Source organism: Alosa pseudoharengus, unplaced genomic scaffold (assembly GCF_046254945.1).
Source record: "Alosa pseudoharengus isolate Yale_2024_CS ecotype anadromous, Long Island Sound unplaced genomic scaffold, YU_APseudo_1.1 YU_APseudo_1.1_scf_5, whole genome shotgun sequence".
Lineage (NCBI taxonomy): Eukaryota > Metazoa > Chordata > Actinopteri > Clupeiformes > Clupeidae > Alosa > Alosa pseudoharengus.
In genome coordinates, this window is record NW_027468837.1 from 13,472,630 (window position 1) to 13,488,634 (window position 16,005).

The 16,005-nt window shown below is 41.5% G+C and overlaps 1 protein-coding gene across 1 annotated transcript in view; it reads right to left on the reverse strand.

Annotated features, from left to right (window-relative positions):
- fer1l4 (fer-1 like family member 4) overlaps positions 1-16,005 on the reverse strand; it is a 47,887-nt gene that overhangs the window by 23,322 nt on the left and 8,560 nt on the right. The window contains exons 6-23 of the mRNA XM_076268681.1: positions 11,972-12,013; positions 10,740-10,913; positions 10,241-10,301; positions 9,680-9,811; positions 9,427-9,489; positions 9,189-9,273; positions 8,784-8,946; positions 7,502-7,685; positions 5,615-5,801; positions 4,955-5,236; positions 4,327-4,430; positions 4,075-4,183; positions 3,741-3,930; positions 3,096-3,216; positions 2,154-2,254; positions 1,965-2,052; positions 1,233-1,349; positions 703-855 (exon numbers count right to left, since the gene is read on the reverse strand). Coding sequence (XP_076124796.1) covers positions 703-855; positions 1,233-1,349; positions 1,965-2,052; positions 2,154-2,254; positions 3,096-3,216; positions 3,741-3,930; positions 4,075-4,183; positions 4,327-4,430; positions 4,955-5,236; positions 5,615-5,801; positions 7,502-7,685; positions 8,784-8,946; positions 9,189-9,273; positions 9,427-9,489; positions 9,680-9,811; positions 10,241-10,301; positions 10,740-10,913; positions 11,972-12,013 — 2,356 coding nt within the window. The remainder of the gene's footprint in view (positions 1-702; positions 856-1,232; positions 1,350-1,964; positions 2,053-2,153; positions 2,255-3,095; positions 3,217-3,740; positions 3,931-4,074; positions 4,184-4,326; positions 4,431-4,954; positions 5,237-5,614; positions 5,802-7,501; positions 7,686-8,783; positions 8,947-9,188; positions 9,274-9,426; positions 9,490-9,679; positions 9,812-10,240; positions 10,302-10,739; positions 10,914-11,971; positions 12,014-16,005) is intronic.

The window sequence follows — 16,005 nt, forward strand, 5'->3', positions numbered from 1 at the left end:
GCATTTTGGTAACCTGACCCTAGCCAGATGAATTTCGCTCCGCCTAGCTCCACTCATCCATATGGAACCGATCCATTGAAGTGTTGCTTCAGAAGGCTGGGCCTAATCAAAAAATGCTTGCATATGATTGAATAAGGCACTTGTCCGTCATCTATTGACGTGCTACTTCAACCACTCACATCGAAGCCAACCCGTGACGCTAATAACAGTCTCACAGTCTCACAGTCGCTTCTACGCTATGTCACATCTATGAAACTCCCGCCCTGCGTCCTGATTGGCTGAACCATAAAGTCGGTTGCAGAAATCACTCTCAATGGAAGAGGTCCCAGATGGATGTGAGTGAAGCTAGGCGGAGCTAAGCAGAACAAAATTCATCTGGCTAGGGTCAGGTTAGCATTTTGGTACAGTTTGAAATCTATTCTCTTTGTAAAATGTAATAAGCGAATGTAAAGATGTGAACAGAAATCACAACACACAACGAGAATCTATGTGTAATGTAATCATTAGACCACAATAGTGACACGTGCACATCAGGCGCCACTGTGTCTAACTGGATTTCATACCGCATTTCACTGTCTTTGTATCTGTTCTCTGTACAATGACACCGATGCCGAATCTAATCTAGTTTAATCTAATTGTAAGGATCGCCCCAGTTCGGGGTAGCAGTGTGATGTTGAAGGGAAGTGCTTTGGCGGAAGAAACCTTCATGTAGATGGTGGTGAGTTTGCCACAGTCGCGGCCCTTCTCCTCCTCCACCAGAGAGAAGAGGATGGAGTGGGAGGGGATGCGGGCATAGGCCACACGCTTGCCCCCGCTCATCATCCACAAAAACACGTCAGGCAGAGTGCTCTGAGGCTGCGCATAGGCATTACACACCCACACACACACACACACACACACGGACGCACACACACACACACACACACACAGGGTGAGAAACAAAGCAACCATGCATAAAGATGATACACATAAAAAAAATCACACACACACACACACACACACACACACACACACACACACACACACACACACACACACACACACACACACACACGCACGCACACACACACACGCATGCACGCACAGACAGATGCCCACACAAAAGGAAAGACAGATGGATAAACACATTTGGCACGTCTTGAAAATGAGCCAAAGACCACAAAGATTTCAATCACTTGCCCTCCACTCTAACAAAGGGCCCAAGAGAGACACATAGGCCGGGACTAGAGTACCTCTTTAGCCAGAAAGCGAACTCTGTTGAGGATCCTCTTGGCATCTGCCAGCCTCTCTTTGGCTGTGCGTCTGGTGGTTCTCCTCCTTGCTCTCAGGGACTGCTTAGCCAACAGGATCTACAGTGTACACACAATATGACACTAGCTATTTATGTACATATACAATGTTATCATATGAATATCAATTATTTTTCAAAAACATTTTAAAAATGTATGGTTGCTCACATTCAACTGAAGCTTTAAAAGAAGTCTGATGACAACTGATGCACAAATTGACTATGGTGTGTGCACAGTCAGTATACAATACTACATAATCAGTACAGTACCCTCCATGATTATTGGCACATCTGCTAGTATAATTGTAGATGACATTTTTGTTACAAATATTTATTTCTTTATTTTCCTTTTCCTCAGAATAAATTAGCTTGAAGGTTAGATTTTTCCTCATTATTTTCATTGAGGGAATACAATAAATCATCAAAAGATTATATTATATAGATCTATAAAGATACCTGTTTTTAGTCAACTTTACCAAGGGTGGCAATAATTATGGCGGGCACTGTACATGAAATAAATGCATCATTGTTGTAACTGTGTAGCTGTTACACTGTTTATGACAAGTGTGAAATCACATTCAAATCCTACTTGAGATAGGATCAGCAACTCAGGAAATATAAAAGGTTTGCCGTTGGCTCAGACAGTGTATGACAGACAGTAGCTTCTTGCACTCACAATGTTCTTCTTGACAAACTCCTGGCGACATTTGTCTAAGGTGTTAGGGCGTGACGGCCTCTTCCTCTCAGTGTTGGAGACGTACTGTCTGGTAGAGCAGAAAACAGACGGCGCCACTGTCAGACAAACGACTCATTCATTCAGACACCACAGTAGCTGTATCGTCAACAAAGACAGGTGAAAACTCACTTGCAACTTGCCACAAACTCCAGAAACACCTCCATTAGCCGTTCTTTAGCGTTGCTCCGAGGCCTTCGGAGGAGCTTCTCCACCTCATCAATGCCATATTCCTGGTGAAGACAAGACTGAGTTAACAAATGTATCGTAAAACCACCAATTACCAACCCTTTCGTTTGAAAATTCTAAAACAGCGATGTTTTTTAATACTTCAAAATAACATTTGATAAATGAACCTTACATTTTTCAGTAGCCATAGGTCTGTAGATTTCAACAAAATCTAGTTTGATTCTTACCGGGGCTTTTACTGCCTGAAATATCCAATTTTGTACCATGCTCGGAGTTTAGTGCTGGGCTGGTGGGTGCCTATTTCCAACCTTTCTCACGGCACATCAACAGTTAGACCGAGAATTCTCGTCGTAAATCAAAATTCCACTGGAGCTCCAAGCGGATTTGTACACGCAGCCTTACAACACTGTTTACAGCTCCTCGAGTCACGGTAAAATGTAATTTTTGGTACTTAGCTAGTTTAGATACACTTATGGTGTGAGTGCTTGCGTTTCTTTAGGAATCCGCTGTCTTGGTTTGTATAGAAATTAATATTAAGTGACACATACACATAAGAGGTTGGTAATAGGTGACGTTCCTATTCAGGTTTACTAAGCCTGATGTAAGAGAGTAGATGCCAGTGAAGTACACATTTCAGCAGTTCATGGAATAAGTGTCAAAAGGTGAGAGGATGGAACTATGTCTTAAGAGTGGTATGTGTACATATAATACATTATATTACCAGTCAGCTGGTTGTAAATGAAAGCAAAAAATGTGGGGTCCGTACCTGCGTATGTGTGTGTATGTTTTGCACTTGTGTATACGTGTGTATGTTTTGTACCTATGTGTACAGTATGTTTTGTACCTGTGTATGTGTGTGTATGTTGCAAGAATGTTTGTACTTGCCAGTCGGTCAGCCATCTTGGACAGCCAGTTGGAGTTGTGCAAGCGAAAGCTATGGTCCTCAAAATAGTTCCACACGTATATGCAGGGCTTCTCATGGAAGAGGGGGATGCAGCTGAAGGACCTGCAGCAGAAATTAAACACACACTTCCTACTACATACTTCCTACACAACCATATCAGAGACATGGATCTCAGAGTCAATAGATGCTTTGTTCCAGTTTCAGTAAAACTGTTTGCTATAATGTGTTGGGTGAATGGACTAGTATATCTACTGAGTTTCTTTGTGCCTCATGACTTTCTGCATTAAATCACGCTAGTAAGTTAAGTCATGACTTTCTACTTTAAATCATGCTAGATGGTTATGTCATGACTTTCTGCCTTAAATCATGCTGGACTGTTATTTCATGACTTTCTGCCTTAAATCATGCTAGATGGTTATGGCATGACTTTCTGCCTTAAATCATGCTGGACTGTTATGTCATGCTGTGATTATTTATATGTGCTCTGTCTGTCCTCTTGATTTATGATGAATGTGCTTTGAGTAAACTATACATCACATCAGCATGACATGTTTTGCAGGTACAGAACTATCTCCCGGTATCTTAAGGCTTAACTAATGCTATTAAAAATAACCTGGCTCAGGTACCTGTCATACTCGGTACTCTGGGGCCGTCTGGGTGCGGTGACAGATCTGTCACGTTGGCTGACCTCCAAGAGATCCTCTCTCTCTAGCTCATCTTCAGAGTCCAAGAGAGCCTGTCGGTCTTCACTCAGGTCGTCTTGGTGTACACTCTTCTTGGATTTAACGACAATGTCTGCTGCCTTACCATAGTTCCCTGTGTGGAAGTCCGTCATGCACTCAAAAACAAACACGTGTACAAACATCCCAACGTCTTTTCAGAACTCAATATTCAAAATATAACATACAATCAATTAAGATCAGGTCTTTCACTTGTGTAGACACCTAGGTTAAATCATACCTATAGATATTTCAAAAGTCACCAGCTTGGTTCCAATAGATGGATCAATCATGGTCACTTCAAAAAGAGATGCAAACAACAGGAACTCCTCTTTTTCTCCTGTAAAGTTCTGAACCACAAAAAAGGATTATTGCACATGGACGTGATAAATCAGTACAAGTGGACTTGAATTTGTACATCGAAAAACATTTATTCCACACTACAAAAAGTCCAGTGGCCTCACAGAGGATTGTGGGAGTTGTAGTCACTAACCTCTGGTAGAGGGTGGATCTCCTCCACGTCAACAGTGACTGATCCAGGCACCTCTGAGCCAGCATCATCCAAGTCCTCAGCAGGTCCACTGCGGCCCATCTCCACTGGAATGGGCAGAGGGTTAAGCTTAATATGACTACTCACTGCTTCCCTCTTTTGGCAAGGTGTTAACATTCTGGCAAGCTGAGTTGAGTCAAAGCAAGAACTCGAGTTTCCTGTTCTTTATTATTCTGTTAGCCTATAGCGACCCTCTGGCTAAAAGGGAGCTTTAGGCTAACTGGTCTAACCCACTTCCTGTGAATTATGCTAAGCTAGGCTAACGGTGAATGCGTTATTGCATGCACAAAGAAGAGAAGGGTGTGTATCCTCTCATCTATCTCTTGGGTAGACGTCAAATAAGCTAATTTCCCCAAAAAGTTGGCGTGTTCCCTTAACTCAAACGCGACTAATGACATAAACAGAGACCGATGTGCCCTAACACAATGTTGGCAAGAAATTGGGTAGATAAATAAGCCATCTCACATAGGGGCCCTGCACATTAAATACGATTTCCATCACACACACAAAAACGCTTATCAACATGCATACACACACACAAATCCACAGACACACACTTCTCCGAACTCACCATCCTGGTCTTTCTTCTTCTTTTTCTTCTCTTTGGACTTTTTGCTCTTGCGTTTGAGGGACAACTTGCCGAGGGCGCTCTTGACTGAGGCCAGTCCCTTGCTCTCCGACACGGCAGAGGAAGATGAGTACACCTCCACACCCAAAGACAGCAGCAGCCGACCCCGGTAGAAGATACCCTCGCTCAGTCCCTCGTTCAGGGCCCGGTGGATGTCCCGGAGGGTCGAGTTCTGGGGAGACCCATACAGGTTGATCCAGGAGGGGCCGAATGTTGGGTTGAACCCTGGGTGATGATGGAGAGGTTTGACTGAGTGGTGGTGACGTTATGATTAAGACATAAAATGACTGAATTCATTACACTCCAGAGAATCTTCAGAGAAACACCTGACTTGACTGCAGAAAATGCTGAGATATATAGTTAAGATTCGGCCATAATAAGACTCAACATAAACAATCTGTAATGAGACACTGTGTAGTGCAGTGCCTTCACAGAAACACTAGTTTCAGTTTCACATCAATACTGAATTTTAAAAATCTAATTCATCAGAAATTATTCTTATCAAATGAATAACAGAACTACAGGTGTGTTAAAGTAGATAAGCAGCAAAATCTAAGACTCTTTCCCTCAAGACATGAGCGATTCCTTGGCCTCTCTGTGTACCATTCCTGTTGTGGTTGGAGATCTGTTGCAGGTCCAGGAAGTGTGTGGCCACAGCAATGTCCCCAAAGTTGGCATCGTCCAAAATCTGGACCTTGAGGCGTCGGGCGAGAGGAGGGAACTGCTCGATGAAGGAGATCTGTTCATTCCACTCTGGGGCGTTGGTGTTGCCTTCCACTGAAGTCTCGCCCTGATTGGCACAGACAGGAGCCAATGACAACTAGTCCATGGCACGGCATCTAGGCTGTAACAACCACTTCACTCTCGCCCAGTACATTCAACATGAGTTTGTTGTTGTTTACTGTTGTTCTGCCCAGAGTAGATTACGAAGAGCCGTGATGAGAGCTCTAATTGTTCATTGGGCAAAGTAGCTCAAAGGACAATCCTCTGTCTTCATTAGCAGCTAAGTAATTGCAGTTCCAAGTGAACGCTACGAAACTGCCATCCATTTTTCACCACTTGACTCCCTGGATATGGGTTCCTAATGGCCCAGCAAGGCTCTGTGGCCCAGTAAGTGCCTGCCTCCTTCCTCTATGTTCCACCTGCTCCCTATCCAGTGAACCCATAACAGCCTTTCAAACCTCTCACTTTTCACGCGATCACTCGCCAGCCAAAGCCTCTCGGGGTGGACGGCATCTGCCTGCCAGGGATTACTCTGATAATGAGAAATTTTGCACTAGGTTCTGACAGATATGGCTGGTGTCTGAATCCTCTGTTTCTTTCTGCCTCTGCCTCCAAATATCTCTCTCACTATCTCTCTCTTGTCCTTTTTTGATTGCTCTCACCTCCTTGAGACTTCTCATGCATTGTCGACTAGCCTTGTTTTTCTATGTATTTGCTACCCTGCCCTTTGCTGTTTACTCTAAGAGAGCTTTGATTTTCAATTATGTATGTTTGTGTTGTGTTTAGATCTATAACCATACAATTTAATAATACCTGTAGTGTACTGAAAGAACACACACACGGAAACACACACACGGAAACACACACATGCTACACACACACACACACACACACACACACACACACACACACACACACACACACACACACACACACACACACACACACACACACACACACACACACACACACACACACACACACACACACACACACACACACACACACACACACACACACACACACACACACACACACACACACACACACTCTGATGATATCTGACTCTTTCCAGATACATCAGATCCAGCATCCTGACAAATTTAATGTATGGCCTGAATATGGAGACTGAGGAAGAGTGATTTCAAGCCTATTCCAAGCTTAGTGTTACGCAACCTATAATCCTTTCACAGGGAGGAAAATTCTTTTGAACTTAGCCACAGGGTCCTTTGTGTTTCCGTGGCTCCATCAATGCAGTAAAAAGCACTGTGCAGATAAAACTTGAAAAGAAAATAAATTAGATTTTTTTTTAATATGACTAGGTACAGAAAGTGGTCTAGAAACCATGACCATGTAATGCGGTAATTACTTATATCTAATAGTGTTGGGAATGGTGTGCTATGGAAGAGGAAGAATTCAGATAAAAGCCCTCACTACAGAGTGGAATACTGGGTTGTGTCCCTGAGATACTGAGATAAGGAGGGCAGGCAGACATTGCAGTATTGTTTTCAATCTCTCTCTGTCTACTGTATGTTTGCCTTTAGGTCATGACTCTTAAGGAGAGTTACAGAGATGGAGAGAGAAAGAGGGGGAGGGAAAACGGTTCAAACACATTGGCCACAACCCTCTAAACAAATAGACGTATATTCTGAAAGTGTGCATGTGTGTGTGTGTGTGTGTGTGTGTAGCATGTGTGAGTGGGCACGTATGGTAAACACACTCCCACATAAAAATTGTGTGATGGTAAAAGCTCCAGGATATAGGCACCTGTTGGCCAGCAAACGTGACCTGCACATAAGGGTCTATGAAGACCTTCTTCTCTCCCATCATCTTGGAGAAGCCGCCCATGAAGCCTGCTGTCATGCTGGGCAGGCCCTCGGCTCTGTAGATCTTCAGCAGGAATTTGGCCCATGGCCGCTCCACTGGCATCCTCTTGGGAAGGAGAAGATTCCTACAGACACAGCAATAACATGGAGGATTCATAAATGTCACAATTATTGTCATAGTGACACAGTAAAGATTCTACTCCCAGAGGAATGGACTGAATGTAAAATGGCTACCAGGGAGGTTGTAATTTGGGTTCAAGGGGATTTAATGTCAGGCCCATGTTAAACTAGATGAGCTCCAAAACCACTAACATGGGTGGGGACAAGGTTAAAGTATAAAGTACTTATACACCTACCGAATCTGAGTTAATCTGTTCATTCAGTGAGGAATTTTTAAGAGATTGATGCTATTAGAGCTAAGCAAACAACACACAAAAACAGCTTGCTAGCATTATGCAGAGTTTAATCAGCAACAAGGGAAACTCTAGGTGGCCATGTGTCAGCCTTCACTGTAATGATGATTAATTAACAGCGGCCATATGTTGCTGTTCGGCCAGGAAATTACACTGTCTGTATTTGTGTTTTGGAATTTTTGTGACCATGTAAATGTATGTATGGATGTGTGTGTTATTATGGCAAGCTATTTAAATGTTTAATCAGTAGCGGATACCACAATTTTAGATATCAACAATTGATTTTTGACTAGTTACAATTACATGTCAACATATCCAATTTTGACACATTTTGACTAGCAGCAATTCTAATAAGTAAATTCCACCGCACTTCTGATTACCAATCTGGTGCTTCGCGAGAAAGGACTGAGCACTAGTGATTCCTCCCTCTCTTCACATAGTAGCAATTCTAATAGGAGATATTCTACAATTCATTTCTCACTGGTCACTATATTAATTCTTGATATCAGTAATTGAATTTTCACTATTGGAAATATACATTGTGGGTATCTGTGCATTCATTACAACTAGTCCACTTTTAATTGTCATCTATGTAACTAGTCAACTATGTAATTTCTGCATGTGGAAATATGTATTATAACATATTAAAAATATTTTACAGTTACCTTTAATGAACATTTGAATTTCAATCTAATGTAATTTCCACTAGTCGTAATCAAATCACTACTAGTCAGCCCTACTGATTAAATGTTAAAACAGCTTACCACATGCATGAGTACATTCCTCACAGTGCCTCACACACTCACTCACTTTTCAATGTCGTCATTCTGGCTGCTGGCGGGAGGAAGACTGGCCAGGCTCATGGGGTCACCCTTCATCAGTACACTCACAGTGCACTTCACATAACCTTTTACCCCAGTGCGCGTGTCTTTGGGGTCAGTCAGAGGGGCCCACTTCTGGAAGAATCGGTGATCTGCAAGACACATATGTAAGACCAAAAGCTGGTACCTATCTCTCTGCGTGTCACAATTCCGTGGAGACCCCTACCGAGCACACTGTATTATCCATTAGGAAATACCAATAATGAAATTATTACACAATACAATATGTATACAATAACTGACTGTATGTTGATACCCAGCTATCTTGAAAACTGTAACTGTTAAACTGTATACAATACAATGCAAAAATTTAATCTTTGTGTAACCTCTTCACCTGGCTGACTGTAGACAGTGCTGATGTCAATCTTGAAGGTACCAATGCGGGTCATCAGAAATGCCAGTGTCCTTTTGTGAACAACCTTCAACAATGAAAACAAAGAGCAATCAATCATACAGAAATATCCTAAAACATTGTGTGAGTCATAGAGGAACGTTATAGACGGTTTAGATTATAAATGTATGTCTATGTCTGGTTTGTCTACGTCTGTGTCTTATGTTTTGTGTCTACTCACTGATATCTCAATGACTTTATCAAACAACACCGCTTGAGTCTCTTGAAACTCAAACATGAAGTTCTGCAGATGAAAAGAAAGGAGAGGGGTCATCAAACATGGGAAGATTGTGTGGAATTTGAGCTAGGTAGAACCAATTGTTTTCATTTGATTTTGTACCGGCAGCACTCGGTGACCTCGTGAAACAGAGATCTATGTGAAAAATCGCCGGGATTCTTCTTTTAAAGCTCTGGACTTTGGAGACGAGACTTACCTCATTGTAGAAGGGGAAGTTGGTGGATTTCTGCGTGGCCGTGTGTTTCTTCTCATCACCTACTGTCACGTAGACGGCAGGATTGATGTTCACCCCGACCAGGTTCTGAGCCTCAATCACGTTCACATTTACCTGAGTGAGGAAAGGCCAGACATCAGTCATGTCAGTCTCATTCCCTCCTCATTACGTAGTCTACTGTCTGTGGCCAGAGGTGGCGCTTGGCTAATATATATGTCAATGACTACTTGATGTTAAGATGTTAACTTTATGTGCCAAGGGCTACTTATGAATTATATTGCTATTTTATACATACCAGTACAATAATACAATTTTGTTTAATCTGTCCCAAGGTAAGTAATTGAGTTCTAATGTTCTCAAGGGGGTTTCAGTAATGATTTCATGGTGACTTGTTTTGAGATTTATTCTTTATTTGTTAAGAGGCAGCTCCGGTGCTGGGGGGAGAGGTGCCTTAGTGTGAGTGACCACCACATAAGCTTCTATTTTTTGATATTTCTTCTTTCATGACAGCCTGTCACTCGCCAGGAAGACTCCTTATCTCACCTGAAAGGTCTGTAGTTTGGGCGTGGCTGCAAGCTCATGTTTTGACAAAGGCCGGCAGCGACTGTGACAAGAAACACAAACACACATACACACACAGTCCAGTAAGACATTAACTAATATTGGCATTATATCATAAACATAATGCTGCTCAGCTATTAAAGGTGCAGGACCACAGGGTCATCTTCCACTGTGGAATAGTTGTGAATTGTTTTGAATACATTGTATACTGCTCATACAACAACGAGAATTACAGTAGACAAAATATTGCCAATGGCCCCATGTTTGTCAGTAGTTATTAATTCCTGATGATTCAACAATCATCAAACTACTTATGCATCATGGCTTCAGTGAAATATGGCTAAGCTTAACTCGAATCTCTTAATACTCCGAGTTTTTTTGTTAAAGAATGGAAATTGTGTAACTGAGAGGTACTGTAAGTTGTATAAAACAGTGGGGAGGCTTCTCCCTGAAGGAGGGGTATGGTGCCAGTGTGACTCACCTGAGGATGGGGGTGAAGGTGATGTTGGCAGACTCCATGTCAGCCATGTCATAATCATCATCATAGTAGTCATCATCATCATCCTCATCTTCCTCACCTGTTTTGATCAAACTCCGTCCAAGGATTCGGGCCTCCTGGTCCAGTTTTTGTGGTTGTCGCGGTGGCTGCTTTGAGCTGATTAAAGAGATTAAATCAGGTCAAAAACCTTTGTGTCATGCTTTCTCCAAAAATTCTATTATGAAAAATATATTATTCGCTGTCTAAATGTTTTTTTAGATAGTCCATATGGCTATGCAAATTATCATTGTATCCTGAAATGTGACCTATCCATTTATTTCTCCCTATCATCATCATCATCATCATCATCGTCGTCGACGGCGATGACAACAACAACAACTTCATTCACTATAACAAAACATAACTGTAATGTGAACTGGTATGAATACAGTGCTGGGTAAAAAAAATAGTATAGTAGCCTACTCCAGTGTTTTTCAACCACTGTGCCGGGGCACACTAGTGTGCCGTGAGAGATCATCAGGTGTGCCGCAGAAAATTACCCAAATGTCACTTACTGGTCCAGAAAAGCAACTGTTGCATCAAAGAATTTATAACCACATGCTCTCATTGATTGTATGATTGCACTATTTGTGGTATGCAGGCAATGTACAACGGGGGCCCCATATCCAGTATTCACAGAATCATCACATATTCAGTTCATAACAACAATTAAATTAGATAAAGTCACCTACAAATGAAACAGAGGGCGCTTGTTTTATTGAGCAGGTCTTGCATAGAAGCCATAATAAGGCCATATCTGTGTATTATTTGAAATTTTAGGCTATGGTATGTTTATTTTTTCTTCACACAGGATGTTAGTGTGCCGTGGGACATTTTAAGTGTCAAAAGTGTGCCGTGGCACAAAAAAGGTTGAAAAACACTGGCCTACTCAAATAGTAGCCTGGTCAGCATGCAGACCATCTTAAATTTGCCAAAGGTTCATATGGGTATTCCCAGGCTAACTCAATAGTAACCAAGGCCACATAAACCATTAAGGTTACAAGAATTAAAAGACAAAGACTTAGACAATAATAGACATGCCTGTGTCGCAGCTAAATGGACAGACAGGTGAAACAGAGTTCATTCCCTCTGGTTGAACCATTTTCATAACATAACATGGAATAACATTCCCATTTCAGTTAGGTGTAGTGGTTTAACGTAGAAATATGTCTCACCTGGGATCATCAAAGCCTGTGTTTCTGATGACCAATGCAGCACTGATAGGATGAACATAAAAAAAACTTGTGAAGATCAAGATCTTCAAATGAAAGGCAAACAGTTAATGCAAATAGCTTTAACTAGCAGAGGAAGGGAAATGGTTAAATAGCTTATTCTTCATGACAAAAAAGGAAACAAACAAATAATTTGCATACACATGAAATACTATTGTGACAATGTCTAGAATATTGTGAATTTCTAGCATCTTAGCGTTGTTCAGAGGGAACACTCATTTTGTAAGTAGTCTTAAGTAGCCTAAGTAGTATCATAGAGTCCTCGTTTTCATCTAGCAAAATAGCTTTGCACAGGTATTTCACTGTGATTTAAATATAACTAAAATTAACACTTATATTTACATACCTCAGCAGGCTAAGTTTCCTACTTCAAAACAATTTCTTTTAAAAACAATTTCACCACTCATGCTGATCCTAAACCAGTGCTGATTCTGACAGTGTAACAATCATGCAACAAGCCAGTCTTTTGGATGACTGCCAGACCTTTTGATTAAACCGATCAAGTCAAATCGAGTCCCCAAAGACCTTTTAATTAAACACTTCACACAGCAAAACTTTACCACATGACAAACTGGGACTGTTGAGGAGGGCCGGACTCAAAATACCGAACTCAAGTCTGAACTCAATTCTGTTCAATTCTATTCTGTTCTTGTATAACATTAAGTAAATCATATGGTTTTGTTTACTAGTCGTAAGAACAGATGAAAATGTGAGGGAGACAAAGGAAAAACAGCAATAGGCCTATTTAATCTATGTCCAGTATTTAATCCTCATTCCTCAAAATGATTTTTTGACATTGACATTTTTTTCAGTTTTCAAAGACTGATATAAAAAAGTACTACAATATCTATATAATTAGGCTAGGTCATGAAAATGTGAAGGAGTCAGTACAACCGATAGGCCGTGCCACCATTTCATCAACACTCAGCAATATTTCATCATTAAATCATTACCATCATTAAATTAACTCTATGCAGAATTAGACTACGAAAATGTGGAGCAGACAAGAGTAGGCTGTCATTAGTTAATCAACATGCACAAAGAAAACTATTTTAAAAATGTAGGCTATGTTTTTGCTTTAACTTTATGCACATAACTGTGATTGGTGAACTCGCTCTGTGTGTTGAGCCGGCTGCTTCAAGCAACCTGTGGGTAGTAGCATCATACTAGTTCGCTAACATAAGCAAATAAACTCAGACATATTTTGGTTACAATTACGGGGTTATCCGATTGTAAACTGTCTATCTGCCAGTAACGTTTTGAAATGAACACTTCGTATCGCCAACGAGCAGCAGTAGGAGTTCGTTCTAACAACCTTTGCGGTGGTGAGCGACGCAGACATAAGAGACACAAAACTTTGAAAGGTTTACGCCGACGTAAAGGCAACTGCATTGTGTCGACGCAGAAGCATTTTTCTATTCACCAGCACATCAGTGAGGGTGTTTACGTCGCCGCATCCACGCACAAATGTATGGGCGTACAAATAGCAGTCGCTTTCAAAATAAAAACAACGATATTGATTTGCATGCATTATCTCTATGCTAGGCTCTTGACTATTGTTCTTTCACGGACCTTACGCGGGCCGGTCAGGGAAAGCCCACGGGCCGGATGTGGCCCGCATGTTGCCCATGTATGCCCTAGAACTATGATCAATCTGACAACGTAAAGCACTATACAGACTGTACATAAAAATTGTCATTTTTGGAGCGTTCACATGGTGGATAATATTACTATGCTACATAAGGAATAACGGTCGCCAATGTGTCCTGTTATACAGAATTAATGGACGAGGGCGAGGGGCAAAGAACTCCCCGATGCGCAGCGGAGTCCATTAATTCCATATAACTGGACAAACCTTGAAGGCCGTTATCGCGCTTATCACCCGGTTGCCACTGTAAAGCCATGCCTTTATAGCACGCAAAGGAAACATGCGGTTCCGTTTAAAGTTTAAAGATGATGTTTGTGTAGCTAAATAGGAAAACATATTGAAATATGAATATGAAAAGTCAAAAAGTGTTTGTTCACAGTATTTGTATTTATTCAATACATTGTGGTGTGTGTGTGTATATAAAGTAGGCTACTTTTGATCCCATGAGGGAAATTCAGTCTCTTCAGCATTCAGCATTTATCCCAATCCTCAATTAGTGAAACACACTCAGCACACAGTGAACACACAGAGAGGTGAAGCACACACTAATCCCGACGCAGTGAGCTACCTGCTACAGGGGCACTCGGGGAGCAGTGAGGGGTTAGGTGTTTTGCTCAAGGGCACTTCAGCCGTTCCTACTGGTCGGGGTTCGAACCGGCAACTCTCTGGTTACAAGTCCGAAGAGCTAACCAGTAGGCTAAATTTTCTGTCAATGAAGCCGGAATACATATAACGTAACATAGTAGGGGAGATTATGTGAAAAATCGTTACGCGGTGGATAGAAGCATGACATTTGGTAGATATGTTCCTTGGGTGATCCTAAGATATCCTAGAAGGGGTGCCCAAAAATATCTCAAACAGGAAGTGAGATTTTGAAGATATTCAAAATGGCCGCCCATACAAATGACAGCTGATTCAAAAGCCACCTTCACAACCTCCTAAAAGCTTGAAATTTGGTATACATGTTCCTTGGATGATCCTAAGACATCCTAGAAGGGGTGCCCAAAAATATCTCAAACAGGAAGTGAGTTTTTAAAGAAATTGAAAAATGGCATGCTCCCCGCCACAAAATTGTTAGCTGATTCAAACACCACCTAAACAACCTCTTAAAAGCTTGACATTTGGTATGTTTGTTCATTGGGTGATCCTAAGACATCCTAGAAGGGATGCCCAAAAATATCTCAAACAGGAAGTGAGTTTTTAAAGAAATTGAAAATGCTGCGCTCCCCGACACGAAATTGGCAGCTAATTCAAAGACCACCTAAACAACCTCTTAAAAGCTTCACATTTGCTATACATGTTCCTTGGGTGATCCTAAGACATCCTAGAAGGGGTGCCCAAAAAAATCTCAAACAGGAAGTGAGTTTTTAAAGAAATTGAAAAATGTTGCGCTCCCCGCCACAAATTTGGCAGCTAATTCTATCACCACCTAAACAACCTCTTAAAAGCTTATATATTCCTTGGGTGACCCTAAGACATAGAAGGGGTGACCAAACATATCTCAAACAGGCCACCCATATAATTGACAGCTGATTCAGAGGCCACCTAAACAATCTCCTAAAAGCTTGAAACATTGATATATGTCCCTTGGGACTACGTTATCCTGGAAGATTACTCCAAGAAATCTCAAACGGGAAGTGAATTTTTAAAGAAATTGAAAAAAGGCTGCACTGCCTATCCACACAATTGGCAGCTATTTCAAAGGCCACCTAAACAACCTCCTAAAAGCATACAATTAGGTATGTGTCATAGATATGTCTCTGTTTTAAGCAGACAATATGGCTACACTATGGCTATATCTACCAATTATCTCAAGGATACTATAAACACAGACACTCAAGTACCTCAGGCAGACCTCATAAAAAACATACAATTAAGCACACATGTCCCCTGCAACTTCTTAAGACACAGTAAAGCACCACACTAGATTACATTAGTCCTAGTCTACATACTGCATATTTGCATCTATTCACATGCTCTAGCACATTGGCATAATACTGTGCAAGGCAACCCAGCATCCTGGCATCGGCACTTTCGAGAGCAGAGAGGCTCACCTTTGCTGCCACATTTAAGAGGTTCTCTACATACTTTGGCTGCCTCTGGTAAAAGTGTCCATAAAGGTGTCCAAAAATCATCTAATTTGGTCCATCCATATTTTTCAGGAGAAGGCACTGACTGGGTAGCCTGCAGACCTTTGGACCAAATGCTAGCTTGGTACACTGCTCTATTTGAATGCTGTATCAGTGCAGCCTGTGTGGGAGGAATATTTTTCATTGAGAGACATATTTGAGAAAACAAGTCCTTCCTGAGATCATTGACTTTTTCAAGA